Raw genomic sequence first — 17409 nt, forward strand, 5'->3', positions numbered from 1 at the left:
TGGGGAAAATTTATTGAATGGTGAACCAAAGTGCTACTTTTTTTTTTCTTTTACAAGAAATTAAAAATAGACAAAAAGGGTCAGTGAAACGACATATTAGTGTCCAGGCCCTCCCCGGGCCACAATCCACAAGACTTCGTGACCCTATGGCCCATGGGCCTTTGTGCTCGTGCGATGATAAGTTGATAATCATGTTATAATATTAACTTATTAAGGCTCGGCCTTATTAAGCCTGTAATTTAAGATCGCACACTACTACAGCCCGTGGGCCTTTCCCCCGTGACGTCAACGTTTGAGCCTTGAGTCTCAGTTTCACGCATAAAACTTTAGTTACACTCCAATATTTATTAAATACACTCATTCTCAAATGTACCCCTAAAAATTCAAAATCTTTACAAATACATTAAAAGTAGATAAAATATGAAACATGTATAAAATGCACCCCAAGACATCCCAATACATATAATAGAGCAAAAAAACAGGGGTAAAGGATGTGATAGTCCCTGCGAAAAGAGATCAAAATTTCCACAAAAAAATCCATCAAAATCATCAATTGATAATCTTGGAGTTGCGACCAAAGGAACCCAGTGCCAAAAAAAACCAGTTTCATAAAGCTTCGAAGTACTAGTCGTTAAGACTACTAAGTAAGGAAGTCCTCTTGACTTGGCCAGCGTGCATTACATCTATCCCTTGCTAACTTTATTTCAATCTCACCAAATAAATGAAAGCATAAATCTTTGTTGGTTGTCCTCTTACTCTTTCAGACTAGCATGCCTTGTGGGGTCTCTCGGGTAAGACTTTTCTCCAAATGTCTTCCGATCCATGAAATGGTGGGAGAGGCGGTGTTTCTCCTTCCAAAATCAGCTCCGGCCACATCCACAAACACTCTCCTTGACCCGGATCCCGTCCCACTCAAGCTATCCCGGCCACCAAGAGAGTCTCTCAGTAAGTAGAACTCGATGAGGAGTTCCTTTGCACTCTATTCTTTCAAGAGGTTGGGGGTGGGGTGTTATGAGCTGAGACTTAAAAAAACATAAAGTCAATGTAAGTCGGAGTGTATTTAGAAGACATTGGGGAGTGACTAAAGTTTTTCATGTCACACGATTTCACTAATTGTGGCTACAAACACAGCCCCTGGGCCAATATTTAAATCTGGGTCACAATAAGCCCGTAATTTTAAGATCACCTATCGTGATAGCGGAGTCGTCATCTCATAATATATGTGGAGTGTTGGAAGTTAAGTGAACTCTACATATGTATTTTTAATTAATGAATACCACACATATCACATAAGATTTGAGACAAAATAGAGGTCATAAATAGGGGATATATAGCATTGCTTGACAAATAATCTAAAAAACTAGCAAATTCATTGACCTCCCCCAAAGGACTAAAAGGTATTCAGAGCAATAGGCACATATTATGCACACGTGCTTGTATGGCTATTTAATTATTTCTTTTGCAAAATACATAAATATATTCCACTGTTTAGATGCATATGTCCATAACTTTAACTTATAAAATTTCACCGTTTGAACAGTTTTGAAAAGTGAAATAACAAGTGACATTCATTAGTTTCGGCATTATTTTTAAAAAAACAGCGGACAATCGGACACGACCGCATCTGAGTAATACTATATATACATATATAATTAGACTTTTTTAACTTTAGGTATATTGCAAAGATACACTTCAAAGTTTCAATATTTGCAAAGACTCCTCCTGTGATTTCAAAATCAATAAAAACACTATTTGGGCTTTCAAAATTTATAAATATACCCACTATAACTTAACTTAGTTGCGAATACACCCATCTCAAGCTATAAAACCGATGAGGTCAAAATTTATAACTATTGAAGCAAAGACATTAAATTTGTTTAGAATAGGAATTTATTTTTAATATTCATAGAGTTGACTAAAAATTAATATCGATAAACGACAAAATTTCTTTATAAAAAGAAAAACATTCAACGAATGAAAAATCCGTTACTGAAATTGCCAATCTGACAGCGTAAAAATCTATGAGTGCAAACGTGACTAGAATGAACTTTATAGATATACCGACAAACGAAATTAAATTCGAAGATATCGTCATTCTGGCATGAAAATACCGTTTCGAGGCGCAAAAATTGAATGTCCTTTAGGGTTTCGTTACATGTAATTTGCTCAACTTAGCTACAATAACCTTCTATTAATTGAAAGTATGATCAATACAAAAATCTTCTCTTTGTGAGTGTGATATTTGCAATATTTTCAAAATTCAATGAAAAACATTATACTTTTTTTTCTTCACAACCATCTATATATCAATCTAAATTTATGTTTCAAGAAGTTAACAATAATATCTACTATTTTGTTGTGGATAATTGTATACCCTAAGCAATGTACACTTTGGTCAAACAAGTATTTTTCGGATTATTAGGTTTAAATAAATATGATAAAAGTAAAAAATTTTGAGTTTTTAATTACTATGGCTACAATATTTGGACTAGATTGAGAAAATTAACAAATCAGACCCTGAAATTCTTTGAAATTCAAATGCTCCGACTTGGATATTACCATTTTTTACCAAAAATACCATAATCCTTTTAATCTACGAAGAGAGAAATTAATGTGTATATCATTGGGTGGGGGGTTGAAAACGCGTCCTAGAAATTGAAGGACGTACCACAAACCATGCAAACCGGACCGCAATGGAAGCTCACACCTCTAATTGAAATCTCTCTCTTATCGACCTCACCAAGGTCTCTCTGATCTTCTTCCTTTTTCTCAATTTCTCCTCTTTCTCTCTCTAAAACTCAAAATCTTCAATCTCTCTCTCTCCACATTTTTCATTCATCTGTTTCTCTCTCTATATCTATACACTCTCAACATATGCACATTTTACATTAATTAACCCAAATTTGAAGAACCAAAATTACCCAGAGAGGACAGATTAAAGCTTGATTGTCTCTCTCTCTCTCTCCTCACCTCTCCTTCGTTCTTCTCGCCTGGGGAGAGGAGAGAAAAAAATTGAAAAAACTCATTCAGAAACAAACAACAAAACCCCCCACCACCATAGTCAGAAGGTACGGACAAAATCTCAATTAAAGAAATTGAACTTTACAGTGACAACAAGGTACCCCTTACGTAACCCAAACTCCACGCCTAGATTCCATTAAAACCCACCCCCCACAAAGCAAAGAGAGATAGATCTTCACGGCTGGTGCTGGCTGTGGTGGTGGAGATTTCAAGAAAATTAAGAGATGCCCAACGGTGGTGGTGGCCGTGGAGGAGGAGGAGTGAAGAGAGATGGGCCGAAGAAAGGGCTCATTATTAATGAGGGTGGAGGAGAGCAAGGGAATGGGCTGAAGAAGGGTCCGTGGACGGAGTCGGAGGATGCGATCTTGAGAGAGTACGTGATGAGGAATGGAGAAGGGAACTGGAATGGTGTACGGAGGAAGACAGGGCTGATGAGGTGTGGTAAGAGCTGTAGGCTTCGATGGGCTAACCATTTAAAGCCTGATCTCAAGAAGGTTCCTTTTTCTCCTGAAGAAGAATACATCATTATGGATCTTCACTCCAAACTTGGCAACAAATGGGCTCGCATGGCTAGCGAGGTATACACACACACACACACATATATATATATATATATGCATCTACATACATTTCATTGTGTTCTTTTCTGGGGTCTTTTTATAAAAAATTTGCTTTTAATTTTCTATACGTATATGCAGTTACCTGGAAGAACTGATAATGAAATCAAGAACTTTTGGAACACAAGAATGAAGAGACGTAACAGAGCTGGTTTTCCTAAAAACAATAATGATGGAACAAGCCAAGATGGATTTGCATTAGCACCGAGACAAATTAAACCTCTGAAAATTTCATCTTTTGGGTCACTCGTCCTTTCATCGTCAGACCCTCGCACACAGAATTTCAATCCAATTCCAGTCAATCTCTCAACGCCAACAAACTCAGTGTTCCAAATTCAACAAATAAATCCTCCTCACTTTTATACCAATCAGATTCAGAATCAGAGTCACCAACTCAAGTTTTTACACCCGGTTTCTTTCTTCGGAGCTACAAATCCAACTTGGTTTGATCCGAACCTTTCATTCGAAGCAGCACCGTCATTGATTCAATATGGACAGAATGATATGAGTTACACTTCAATGATGATGGGAGCTATTGCTGAGCCTGAAGGGCTCCCTTCAATCCAAATAGCTTCTGATCACCCTACAAATACTCTTCCTTCTCCTCCTATGTCATCTAAGGCCAACGGTGTGGATTGCGGCTCAGACAGTTTTAGCTACAACATCAATGGCTACGAAATTGAGACTACTAGTGGTTTGTTGGACGCCCTGGTGCAAGAGTCACAGACTAAGTACTCACGCAAGACAGAAAGTTCATCCGCGGGATTGGGGGAGGGTGATAAGCCAGTGGTAGTCATTGATGATGAGAATGAGGATGATGACAGGGAAGCTCCCAATAAGCGTTTTAAATTGGCATCAACTGGTGATGCTGTTCAGGTTTCCTCTGGCAATGATAATGGCCTGTTGCAGCAATGGAATAACATGAGCGCTTCACAATCACAATCAACAATTGGTGGTGAGTGTTAATATGTAGTACTCTATACTCAATTCGAAAATTATAAAGATCTTAACTGTTAACTGTTGGTATCTCAATTATCCTAGTTGTTAAGTAAGTTAGACGCACGGGATCCAAGTGAATTATGGGCTCCATATGTCCCACATGATACACATGAAATCATGTGCGTACAAGTCAACAGTTGGGATAACTAGGATACCAATTACTAAGATCTCTATCATGACTGTATCAACAGTTGTACATGCTGCATATTTTTTTTTATTTGGATGTGGATGTAGGGATGGAAAGGAGTGAGGAAATGATGGAGGAGATGAACTCCATGGCTGAAGATTTGATGAGCTTGCTCAGTGACATCCCCACGCCAATGCCACTACCTGAGTGGTATCGCACAAGCAGCCAAGAACACAACCATATGGAAGGACATGTGGAGGAGGACATGACATGCAACAAAGGACTATGAACTCAAATGGCCTTTTTGTTCCTTCTACTGAAACAACATGTCTAGCTGGCTGGCTAGCTCTACCATGTGTTAAGATCAATTGCTTTTCGAGTGTGGTGTCCGTGTGTGAGAAAGAAACAAGAGAGTGTACGTTTATATGTGGTCACTTTTTCTTTAGCTATCTTAGGTTTTTTTCGGACTTGTGCTTGTAGCTTTGTATAACTTGTGTTTATTTCTAGTTCAGAGTTCAGACTGTGTGTGCAGCTAGCATGCATATAGCCTATCATATGTTATATATATATATATATATATATATATAAATACATGCATGCTCAGCTTACTTTTTGCATAAATCTTTGAGTATTTGAATTGTCCCAACTTCCAAATATTTAGGTAAATCAAGTAATAAAATAAATTAGAAGAATTTGTTACCAATAAACCCTAAACTTGGGTCTCTAATTGGGTTTTTGTCATTTTTCATGATCTTTTGATATTGGTGGCTATTTGGAGTGTGAAGTTGTAATATAAAAGTTGTGAAGCTTTGTTGGTTTCAGTTACTGGCCAAATATGCGAGAAAAGGTAAAAAGAAAAAGAGGTCATGCATTACATCTTTTGCCCCCAATCATCGCCCAATTCCCTCTACAGCAGTTAAATATATATATGAAATCTTAACTTTTAGGGTTCAAAACATTTTTGTAAAAATTTGGAAAAAATGTATTTGTACGTATTTTGATCAGTCTTACGAATCCAACGATATATCTTTTGTTCGAAACAAAAATCAAATTCAATATGAAAAGTGTATGATAATTTTGTATTGTTGGATATAAAACAAAAAATATTTCCTATATATTTCAGGTTGCATTTGATTTTTCTTTCGAACAAAATATATATCATTGGGTTCATAAAACCGATTAAAAATACAAATATATTTTTTCTAAATTTTTAAAAAATATTTTGAACCCTAAAAATGAATTATAAAAGTTAGGAACTCATTTTAAGACCTCATTTTTGGACCTCATAAGAGAATTTATATATATATATATATATATATATATAACATTAATAATTTACATAAGAGGAAGCATAAAAGCTGATAATCATGGAAACATGATTCTCGCTTTCTCTTTTGTTAGTTGTGTATATTAGACTAGTTATTCGTATAGGCTGTATAGCTTACAGAAATATGTGGTTGAATATAGTCATTGATATGGATTTAATTGCAAGCGCACAAATCGCATAAATAATAAAGAGATGAATAAATTATCGTTACCAACGAGCATATATTGGCAATTAAGATCAATGTCAAACTAGTAACAATTACGCAAATTGGGGAAAGGTTTTGTGGTTTGTTTTTATTTTTAACTAAACTAATTAAAAAGAACAAAGACAAATCAAACACAAGTATGAAATCAAGGATGGAAAGCACTAGAGTACTTAACGTCACCTCACCTATCCAATTTAATTCCCTTGGTCCCTTAATCCATAATTCCTCTCTCTATAATGACAATCGATTTCCCAACTTATTCAATGTTTTATTCCTAGATATATTTTCAATATAAATTCCTGTTATTCCTAAGAATCGGATTAATATATCAAAAACCCATTAAAAACTATGAAAATCATTTAAAGATTGCATAAGTCACAAACCTATATTCCTATGGTTCATGCACCCTATGTCATCTATGGCTTGAGGCAAACCCTAGATATCTCCTTCCGGTCTCAATCTAGGCAACAAATCAATTGAATGATGGTCAAACATTCAACAGCATTAATCACACCCATAGACAATCAAGAGAGAGAGAGAAATCAAGAAATAAGGAAACAAAGTTTATTGAATCTTCAAGGGTTGGTTACATTAAGACCCTAGTAAGAAATCTAGCCATTCATGGAAGCAAAATACATCATTAAACAAAGGAAATCAACCATAGAAACTAGGATAGAAAATGAGAGAGAAAACCCCTTTGTAGACCTTCTTCTTCTCCAAGCTCCAAGCTCCAATGGTGGCTTCAAACTCTCCAATCGTGGTAGAATGAAACCCAGCTCCCAAAACTCCCCCAAAACCCTATTTTCATGCCCTTTTATACTTCCCCAAACTCTTATGTCGTTTCCAAAACAAGTTGGGGTCGTTTTGGCTTAAAAACACGTAAATTCAGAACTTTTTCGAGAAACTGCGCGTGCTGTGAATAGTACCTTCGATCGATCGGAAATACAATCTACCTCCACGAGTTTTTGGGTATTTTGGCAGGTCCGATCGATCGGAAATCAATTCTGGACTCCAAATCTTCATTTTGCACTCTTTTCCTCCCTTTCTTGCCTTAGCACTTACAATGTGCAAATATAGCTTTCTTAGGCAATATCAACTCCTAATCAACTCAAAATGGGATGAACTTATGTGTAAATGATGCACAAATGTATGTATATATTTGGCATATCAGTCATCACAGTTTGCATTAATCAACACCTCTTTTTTTTTTTTGTTTACTTTTCTTTATAAAAATGTGTTTATGATTCGTGATGTTTGCTCGTACATAAATGTTGGCAAAGAGAGTGCACCAGAAACAAGAAAGACTTAAAGAGTGCGTTAAATAGTTGTTTTTTTTAAGACAATAAATTTTATTGTTAAAAGCAAAATTACAATATAAGAAAAGAACCATCAAAACAAAAAATTTTAAATATAAATTGGAGTTTAAAATCTAACACAAACGAAAAATAAAAACAAATTGAGAATGCATCCGCAAGGACTCTGACCCTTTATCCTCTTAAGAGACCACACTTTCGGGCTTGAAGATGTTAGTTGGATATAATCTAACCAATTGAGAACCAATACAAATGGACTTGGGTCAAATTGAAAACAATACTTCACATAGGGGCGATCAAATACGTATCGAGATGTACCCGTACAGACGAAACAATATCAAAACATCTAGTTAGCAACACCAACAATAGCAACAAATCTCAATAAGGAAAGACATTTCATGGAGAAAACCTTCAAAACAACATATCTGAAAAAGAAAGAAAATCCAAATCGAAAGAATTCCGACAAATAGCTCGTCCATCAACCAAAATAGCATATCGCTAACCGAGATCCAATATATCCAATAGAAATCTCCACAAAATGGTTGTCAATTGATCAAGTTCTATGCAAATTAGTAATAGTGACAATATATTATTTAAAGAAAAGTACTTACAACAAGAAAAATATCGGAATTAACTTAACTAGATTAGAGGGGAGGAAGGAGGAAGATTTGTCTCTCCTTCCCTCAAACAAAATAGATCTGGAAGTATTTGACGAGAGAGAGGATGGAAAACCCTAACAGAAAAAGATTGGAAGAAAATAGGGGCCCAATGTGTTAAATAGTTTAAATGTGTTAGAATTAGATAACAATTAACTACTTAGGTGATAATTTAGTGGTGAATTTCTCTGAAGCCGAACTGTGTGGACTCTAGTTTGATTCCTACTAGGAGAAATATTCTTGTGGATATTTGTTGAGCTTTGCCCCAACTGATCCTATTGTCAAGTAGAAAATTTTTGTGCGCGAGCCTAGGTGTAGACCCATATCGGATGTCCAAAGGGTAAATTTGTATGGTGTTATTCTCAGTTACCAAACAAAAAATAAGATAACAATTAAACTTAAATTATGTTTTATCATCACTTGATTAATAATGAATGTAGGTCTCATTAACCGAACCACTTTCTCTCTCCGTCTATATTTTTATTTTATCGTATTTTTCTATTACAGTATGAGAGAGACAAACTTGAAGCCGTAAGATAGGTATATGGCGTGAGCTATTTACACTCTACGTTTTGGGGTGTGAATGGGAAAACGTAGAGTGTACGTTCTCCGGTGAATATGTTGTCTTGCAAGCAGAGAATGTACAGTCTATTGAGCTTGAGTAGCGATGGTGGAATGTCGTCGGAGAGACTGTTTGCGGCCAAGACTATGACTTTCAGGCTGTGGATCATTTCCGTTCATGCATTCCTTCACGTCGTTCCAATTGCAGAAATCATTTTCTCTTCGCCATTGCAGTGAATTGAAAGGATCTATTGAGGATTTTAGGCTTAATCGAACCTCTGCATCACCTTATCTAACCAGAGTCGATTGAAGAGAAACTACAGCAAAAGACAAGAACAAGAGAAGAAGATTGTACCTTGAAACCAATGCATACGAGAGACGAAATAGAGAGGGAGAGGGAAGAAAAGAGGAGAATGAGAGAATGAGTTACAATTTGGCCCGTTCAGGTATTTTACAGCTTAGGGTTTTTTTTTGTATTTTTTGGGGTGTGAATAGAAAAACGTGAAGTGCAAATAGCCTTCACCTAAATATATTGTTCACGTTTCCACTTTCTTGTTCAACGGGTCTTTTCAAATCTAGATCTATTGGTGACAAGAGTAAAAATTTGAGGTCCTAACAACAGGTTAAGTAAGTCTAAAACTCAGTAATGGTCGATTACAAAACTAAAAACTATGAACCAAACACTTTCGAGCTATCTTCATGGATGAGACAAACAAAAAAAGATGATGTAATTGTTTGGTGCATGTTAGATGGGAAGAGTCGTGTTTGGAATTTCATCACATAAGACGATATTCAATGGAATCATGTGATGAATGAATTTCTCGTCAAAAAAAAAAAAAAAAAAAACCTGATCAGCTTCATTACTTGTCATGTGATGTACTGTTGTGGGTTGTCGGAAGTGCAATATTCCATCAATATTCTTCATTTGACAATGCGTTTTTATAGTCGGAATTGAATAAAGACAGGGATGACTATAAAGTACGTGGAGGGCAGTTGGCATGGCCTTAGTATACATATTTTATTTGAGTGCCGACTTTTTCACGTGGTTGTTTTTCTCCTTAATAAATAGAACCTACGAAAATAATATTAAATGTACAAAACACTGAGAGCATTAGTCGTTTAAAATTATCGAGTCTAAAATTTGATTTCAATGATTTGGGAGATGTGTTTTATCACATCACATTTTTGTTTTTTTATTTTAAAACTTGTTTGGCTTTTTCACTGCCATTATATTTGTGAAGCCCCAAAATCCAAAGATGATATGTATCACCCTGGTAACAAGGGTTCGAATCCCCCTTCCCGTTTAAATATATAAAGGGGATTCAAACCCTTGTTATCAGGGTGATACATACCACCCTTGGATTTTAGACTCCACAATTCCTATATATATATAACACTTGCCATGTAAAAACGGTCATGCAGTGGCTAGGGCTGACGCATTTCTCACACTGCTCCCATTTGTTGCCACCGATTCCTCTCTCCCCCATCTATTAACCTCGTGTGCCTTTTGCCTTTGTCCTTTATCGTCTCATGTTTCTATCTATCAACTATTTATTCATTTCCTCCTCACTCTCAAATCTCAACACTCATTTCATTAGGCTCTCATTTGCAGTTATGGGCTGGGCTGCGGCTTGGCATGAGATACCGATCTGGGCCGAAGGTTTCAGGAGTTTCTATTGCTAATTTGATACAGCCAAATCTGTTAAAATGGGCCCAAAACCAAATGCAGAACAAAGTCCATTATGGTTCAAATACATATATAATTATTAATTATTACAACAATCTAAATCTCCAATACATTGGGACCTATGAATGGCATACACGAGTTGGTGGCCCATATTAAATTGGTGATGATATGGACTAGTAAGAAATGCTGTTGATGACGTATGAGCCAAAACATGATTTTCAGTTATGTACGTTTAGTTATTAATAATTTAATAGTGTTTAGATTGTTTTAGATATTGCGGGAGGTTGTCTCAACTTTAAATTGGAAAATAGGGTTTAAAAAGTACTGCGCCTTTGAGCTCAGAGTGAGCCGGGTCTATTAATAAGTGGGGCTGAGAACGTAGAGCCCAGTCTTTCAACACCAAAAAAAGGCCCAATAATATAGATTGACTTGACTGAGGACCCCTGCAACTTACTTGGGAATGGGGGGTGATTCAAGTGCCTGGAGTTTTCCTTGTCATAAAAAAGATTATTTTATTCTTTGCATAGCACTTATTATGACTATGCTCCATGTCATAATAATAATAATAATTAATAAAAAATGTTCGAGACTCACAATTTATGACTTCATTTTATCCTCAATTCATATGGATTATTGGATGTTGAGTAAGTCAACCCTACATGTGTATTTATAATCAAATGACTAATCACATATGCCAATATGAGATTTCAAATAAAATGGGGTGTGATGTTTTGGCTCGGTTTCTGCATTTATGGTTGTTGATATCTGCATGTCTGTTGTTACTGTCCAGACATGTCCAGGTGTCGTCTAGACAACTTGATCAGTCTAGACAGCTCAAGGTGTTGTTCGGACTATTTCGACTACTTTGAGACATGGGCACATTTGTTCGGACAACTCTCCAAGCTATCTAGACACCTATCCCAAATTTGTGCAACCCAATTGTTTAAAATAGACTGTTGAAAGGGTTTTCACGCAGCCGCCCTTTGAAAGAGAATACACCTTTGTGAGTGACTGAGAGTTATCAAGGGCTTGATCTTATTGTATTTGGTGGATTCTCCACTTTATTTTCCTTCTCCAACATAGTCAATCTCTCCCCTACCACCCGTCGACATTAGACTTTACGACGAAGCACGTAAATCTCGTGCCTCTTTACTATTTTTTTTTAATTTTCTGCATATTTGGTGTGTGAGCTTTGAAATAAGTAAATTTGTGTAAAGCAATCTGAGACAGAGACTGTTAGAGATTTTTCAAAATTATTTTGATTTTTGTTTTGAAAAGACATGACTTTTTAACATACACTTTCATTTTAAAAGACATGTTTTTATTTGGTTTGGAGGCAACTCTTCATATTGTAAAGATATGTCCTTTTATGGTGTCCTAAAAGAAGAGTCACCATTGTAAAGACATGATCATTCGTTGTAAGAACATGATCATTCATGTAAGGACATGATCATTCATTGTAAAGACATGTCCTATGTGAAGAGTTACCACAAACTCTATAAATAGAGTTATTCTCCAACCATTTGCGTATCCAATTTTTCGATCAACTTTCTCCCATTCTCTCTTCATAAAGTTTTCTATTGTTTTTCTATTGCTGCAGAAATAGAAAGACAAGTATCTTTCTTTCTCTTGATTATTCTCAAAGTACTCTGACCTTCTACTGCCATTGCACCAAGAAGAAGGTGGTCCATAGACCAAGCTTCATTGTATCCTGGAGGCGGATTTGCTGTAACCTAGTGCAACCATTTGGTGGGGGGCAAATACTGTCTTAAGGAAAGCGACTACGTGCCTTGAAGCACCAGTTTTGTGCAAGTTTTGTTGCAATCACCACCAATCCTATCATATTTCTCCAACAGAGACAACACATTTGAAAGTTGGAAAGCAAGAAGACCATGGCATATGGGTGATAGAATTATTATACCGCTGAACCTACGAACTACGAAGTACCTCAACCGACTTGACTTAGACCAAAGTCTCCTCTTACGGTTTCCAAGCCATAAATGCTGATTGAACAGAGCCAACATCCCTCCATCATCTCTATAAATGCTCCACATTGAAATCTCCAGATTTGTCTCCCTGAGCTTTTTCACGATTCCTCTGTACCTGACTACTACCTGCTTCCTGGACATTAAATGTTTCAACCTCCTCCTTCGTTGGGGTTGGGTAGTTGGAGTTTCAATGCTGCTTCTTTAATGCTCTCTCTCTCTCTCTCTCTCTCTCTCTGAATGCTGCAGTGCAGAGATTCCCTTCTTAAAATACAAATAATGGGACTCTCTGATACGCTTGATCTTCATTCCTCATACCCACTTCCTCTACCCATTCTTTTTCTTCCATTGAAGGTCTCTGTCAAGAAAGTTAATCATGATGTTCTTGGCCCCCGAAAATGATCGTTCGATTTATGTATACTTTTTTTGTTTCGTGCAATTATTTCTTTTTTAATTTTCTTGATTTTTTTTACAGCATGAGAATAGATCAGTTTAACGGTATATTGGTGCGGTTCAATAAGAAAACAGAGCTCAAAATGGCGTGAGCTCTGTTTTTTGATTGAGCCGTGCCAATATCACGTTGCTACTGCTCTCAAAACATTCATCCGTCCCTCAAGAAAATAAGGTAATTCTGAGTTTACTTTGTTTAGGTACGTGCTTTTTTTGCACTTTCTGTTGATCTATATAAACGATGACTGATGAATATATGAAAGTCCCCATCCACACACAACGTTCCTTTTCTGTCCTTGTACACTCAGATGATGCGGAACTAGTGTTTCAAGTTAATTACAAACAAAATGACTAAGAGGATGGAAAAGTCATGAGCTAAGAATTACGAGAAAGACTCGATTCAATTTGGTTGTCAAGACTAGTCACCACTAGCTCCTCCTTGTTTTTGTCAAATTCCTTTGTCTAGGGTTTAGTATTTTTGTACATTTTCATAATTTCGTGTTTGGTGTTTTTTTTTCTTTCTTTCATTCAGGATGATCTTTTGCTTTTGTGAAAAAATTAACCATAACTTTTAAAGTGTTTTCTCTCTTTCTAATGAATTTTAGTATTGATGTTCTTGGTTAAACGTTCGTGTAGCCTTAATCGTAAGTTTTCGACTGCGTCATCAGAATATGAGGACCCCAAGGAGCAGCGAGGATGAGAAACCCTTTTTGCTGCTCGCTAGTCTTTCAATTGCAGAGGATTTACATGTTTGCTATGTGAATTCTGATAGCAGAAGTAAAACAAATACTAATTTTTCTTGTAAGTTCCATTGTAGGCAATGTGTTGTAAATGCTTAACTGCACTGCATATGTTCTAGAATTTGCAAAAATTACTCAAAACTCTAATAGCAAACGCAAATAACACATTTGACCAACCTGAATTATCACTAATTGTCTACTTCACCACCAGAGCTCATACTTTCAATTATGCTGGGAGCCTGGTCTTACTTCAGCCTGAAAATCAACTCTAGAGCGCGGTAGCAGAGCAAACAATACCTCTTTAATATTGCTCAACACTCCTCTATCAAATGGATTTCTAGAACTGATATAGAATTGCCTGAAATTCTCGTAAGCCGTCTGCATTCAAACCGAAGCAAGTGAGAACCAGAACAATTTGATTCAAGTATATGGTACATTTGAATGCTAAACAACCTGATTTATCACAATCAGATAGGTATGATAGATTGCAAGGCCGCCAAGGAACCAAATAGCAGCAAAATTAAAGCACACAAGTGCCAGTGTTTCGGGGCATTCCTTCAGCATTCCGAGCAATCCAGTCCTAGTTTTGAGCATTCTTTGGTGGATTCTCCAGCAAGAGAAGGCAAATGTGTAGATAAAGTAAACAAGGCTCGACATTACAAACGCCAGATAAAATCTATAGTTTCTCTGCACTTGCAGCAAACGACAACATCAGCATTTATATAGTATGTAAACAATGGACAGTACCAGATAGGAGAACTTCATACCAGGGCTATACATTGGCCGCAATGATGATCGAATCTCTCGACGCAATTGTCACAAACAGCACAGTGACAGCTCCTAGGCGGCCTAAAAATCTTACAAATTCGACAAAATCTTAGTTTAAGTTCTACTCCATTGACAATAACCCTCTTCCTTCTGGTTGCGTTACTTGTACCAACTTCGTCAGCAAATGCAGGATCGTTTCTAGGAATAATTCCCGGATCAGTTGTACTAACTAGAATCATGTTGATGAGGACCTGCATCGAATTAAAAAACCTCGTCGCCATAATTAGTTTCAAGTTATAGAGCATTATTAAGCCAAACAAAGATTGAATTGAAGATGACTAACAATAATTGTCAAAACGAAGGAGAAGGTGACTATGAGAGTGGATTTATTAGCCAGATCATCTACACTGTAAACAGCAAAAATCCAACTTGAGAGTATTATAGAAACAGTTGTGATTATTAACCCTCTAGGATCCGGACCACAGACTAGTCGTCCATGGAAGAAAAACACCTGCCATTCAACAAATTAGAAGTAATTAGCAGTTACACAATGAACTAACAAATTCAAAAGAAATCTTATTTTGCTAATGAAAACTTTGAAACTGCTGATTGTTCTTCAGAGCCGTACATTATTCCCAGGCCAAACATGGTAAGCTCTTGTTGTTCCCGTATCGCTATAACGACCACAGTACTTCATCCATAAATCTTGAAAACATGCTTTGATTGCAGACATACTCTCTTTCAGAGAATCCAACATAAGGTCACACCTTCTTGCTGCTTTGTTTCCAACTTGACATTTCCCTCCCGTTTCATCCTTGGCCAGGTTATCGGAAAATTCCTGCTCCGGTGAGGCCGAACATGGAATAGAATGTACTGACTGAAATTCATTATCACTGAAATCTGACTCTGAGTTGATGGAATCCATTTGACTTGGTTTGAATTAGGGATCTTGCTATGTACGGTTTGAGGAGAGCAACATTGTGAACCGACTTTTTCAAAAACAGAGGAGCGGTTAGGTTAAAGCAGAACATGAGGCCCGGCCCAATCAGCGGAATACTGGACAAACTAGCGCAACAAGTTTTCTGTGGGTTTTTAGTCCACACCCCCCCCCCCCCCCCAACTCCTACCAAATAAGTGTTGTTCCAATCCATGAACCGAAAATCTTCCCAACACCACTGTGAACCTCTTCCAACTCCCCATCGAAGCATAGCTTTACCGGGGGAAAAACTCAACTTATATAGATTGTGGAAGAAAGGCTAGGTCGGTGGATGGAGAAGTGTAGGGTTTGTCGATGGCTAAAAGTGTCATCCATAATGCAGAGAGTAGGAATTGACCTTCCCAACTGATGGCAAATAGTATAAAGACAAGACAAACACAAGATTTAACGTAGTTCACCCAATGTAGACTATGTCCACTAGAGTTGCTGCCATTTTCACTATTATCAACAAGAAGATGCAATAAGTTTTCAGGTATTTCAAAGTAATAGTCCTTGGGATAACATGGACATGTCACAACAGTCTTTTGGAAACCAGAAATTTCATACAATCTGGGCCCGATGCCTGCCGGCCTCCTACACCCCCTTACCCATAATCAGGCTCCACATAAGCTATCACAAAGGATCTCTCAACACTTGCTCAATCGCTTCACATCCTCCCTTCCATGCTCAATAGGCTGAATTAAGAATCGATATCATGAATCAGATTTATAAGACCCTGCCTGGTTGGAGAATTCACTAGGGTTCGGTAGGGTACTGTTGGGAGGAATTGGGATATGAGATGCTTAATTCACATAGTATAAGCAGAGATGCTTAATTAATGGTTGTAATTGAAATAACAGAGGGGGAAGGGTTTGGTACAGCAATCAAATTGAGATGCAAACAGACAAGAAATCTGAATTAATTGAGATTGACCAAGTAACAATAGTAATTAAGAATTCACAATATGTAATCAATGACAAGATATATTATGCCCTTGGTTACCATCAGAAGAACACATACAATTGATTCATCATCAAAACATCAAACAGTTACCAATTTGGCAATCATGTCGCATTAATCATCAAATTGTTAGGGTCACTAAATAAGATTTTCAATAAAGAAGACCCAAAACCAGAAATTCAGATCTCAAACGGAAATTTTGATTGGTTTATTACCAATGTATTCAGTTCTCAATATGTTTTTTCAATGAACATTAAGATTCCATCCACTACCACTACAAACAGACCAAATCTACGACACTAAACAGCGGGAAAGAGAGAGACAGAGTAAATTCACAGATAGAACTACTACATTCAATGAGCGGTAAGGATGTTATCACTGCTCATAGAATCTATAATCGGGTCGGGAGAGCCAGAAACCAGACCGGACGTGCTAGCGTTCGAGAACAGCACTGCTTTAGCGGCCACGAGCTTCTTTCGTTGCGGACACCGCGGGACATAAATCCTCGGAGAAAAGCAAGGGAAGACGTCGATCAAGTTGACTTCTGGTCGACCGCCATTAGACGGATTAGATGATGGTGGAGAGGCACTGTGGGCCCAGATCTGGGGTAGCAAGTCGATTCGGCGCGATCTGGCACTAAATCGCGAGTCCCTAATTTGGGCAAGCGCGCCTGGTTTCAGGTATCGGAGATAGGGCTCCGCCCTGTTATGCGACTGCAAGTGACTGGATCGAATCCTCCTGTTCATGGCCTTAGAGAGGGATTGAAATTGTATGTGGGTTTGCTAGTGAGAGAGTAGAGAAAATGGGGGTGAGATAGGCTTAGGAAAAGCAGGACTCGTTTTAGGGTTTTTAAGGAAGAAGGCGAGAAGCGGGAAAGGGCGCGAGGGACGGAGGGAATAGAGGGATTGCGTCCTTTGAACGAGTAAGCGAGCGCGGTTGTGAATAGTGAATACGGTAGGTTCCCCCCTTCAGTTTTTTCAAAAGGTGGGCAACTGTCGTTTATTAACACTTTAAGAA

General features: G+C 37.4%; 3 protein-coding genes across 3 annotated transcripts; 1 reads left to right on the forward strand and 2 right to left on the reverse strand.

Moving 5' to 3' along the window:
• Positions 1–3243: 3243 nt before the first annotated feature.
• Positions 3244–5053, forward strand: LOC120007229 (transcription factor MYB101-like). Its single transcript, XM_038857437.1, has 3 exons — positions 3244–3599; positions 3720–4593; positions 4872–5053. Exons 1-3 carry the CDS (start codon positions 3246–3248, stop codon positions 5051–5053), a joined length of 1410 nt encoding a protein of 469 aa, XP_038713365.1. The 5' UTR covers positions 3244–3245.
• An 8718-nt stretch (positions 5054–13771) lies between these two features.
• On the reverse strand, positions 13772–15381 carry LOC120007230 (probable protein S-acyltransferase 7). The gene is made up of 5 exons (XM_038857438.1): positions 15085–15381; positions 14793–14967; positions 14456–14721; positions 14142–14375; positions 13772–14066 (listed from the first exon to the last, which is right to left on the reverse strand). Exons 1-5 carry the CDS (start codon positions 15379–15381, stop codon positions 13911–13913), a joined length of 1128 nt encoding a protein of 375 aa, XP_038713366.1. The 3' UTR covers positions 13772–13910.
• A 1364-nt stretch (positions 15382–16745) lies between these two features.
• Positions 16746–17138, reverse strand: LOC120007231. Its single transcript, XM_038857439.1, has one exon. It carries the CDS (start codon positions 17136–17138, stop codon positions 16746–16748), a length of 393 nt encoding a protein of 130 aa, XP_038713367.1.
• Between the last annotated feature and the right edge of the window lie 271 nt (positions 17139–17409).

The sequence above is a fragment of the Tripterygium wilfordii genome, chromosome 10 (genome assembly GCF_013401445.1).
Source record: "Tripterygium wilfordii isolate XIE 37 chromosome 10, ASM1340144v1, whole genome shotgun sequence".
In the NCBI taxonomy this organism is placed as follows: domain Eukaryota; kingdom Viridiplantae; phylum Streptophyta; class Magnoliopsida; order Celastrales; family Celastraceae; genus Tripterygium; species Tripterygium wilfordii.

Coding starts and splice junctions, on each gene's coding strand:
- LOC120007230 (XM_038857438.1), bottom strand. CDS start 15,381: ATGGATTCCATCAACTCAGAGTCAGATTTCAGTGATAATGAATTTCAG. Junction 14,968..15,084: donor ATGTTTGGCCTGGGAATAAT/GTACGGCTCTGA, acceptor GTTGAATGGCAG/GTGTTTTTCTTCCATGGACG. Junction 14,067..14,141: donor ATCTGATTGTGATAAATCAG/GTTGTTTAGCAT, acceptor GTTTGAATGCAG/ACGGCTTACGAGAATTTCAG.
- LOC120007231 (XM_038857439.1), bottom strand. CDS start 17,138: ATGAACAGGAGGATTCGATCCAGTCACTTGCAGTCGCATAACAGGGCG.
- LOC120007229 (XM_038857437.1), top strand. CDS start 3,246: ATGCCCAACGGTGGTGGTGGCCGTGGAGGAGGAGGAGTGAAGAGAGAT. Junction 3,600..3,719: donor GGGCTCGCATGGCTAGCGAG/GTATACACACAC, acceptor ACGTATATGCAG/TTACCTGGAAGAACTGATAA. Junction 4,594..4,871: donor ATCACAATCAACAATTGGTG/GTGAGTGTTAAT, acceptor ATGTGGATGTAG/GGATGGAAAGGAGTGAGGAA.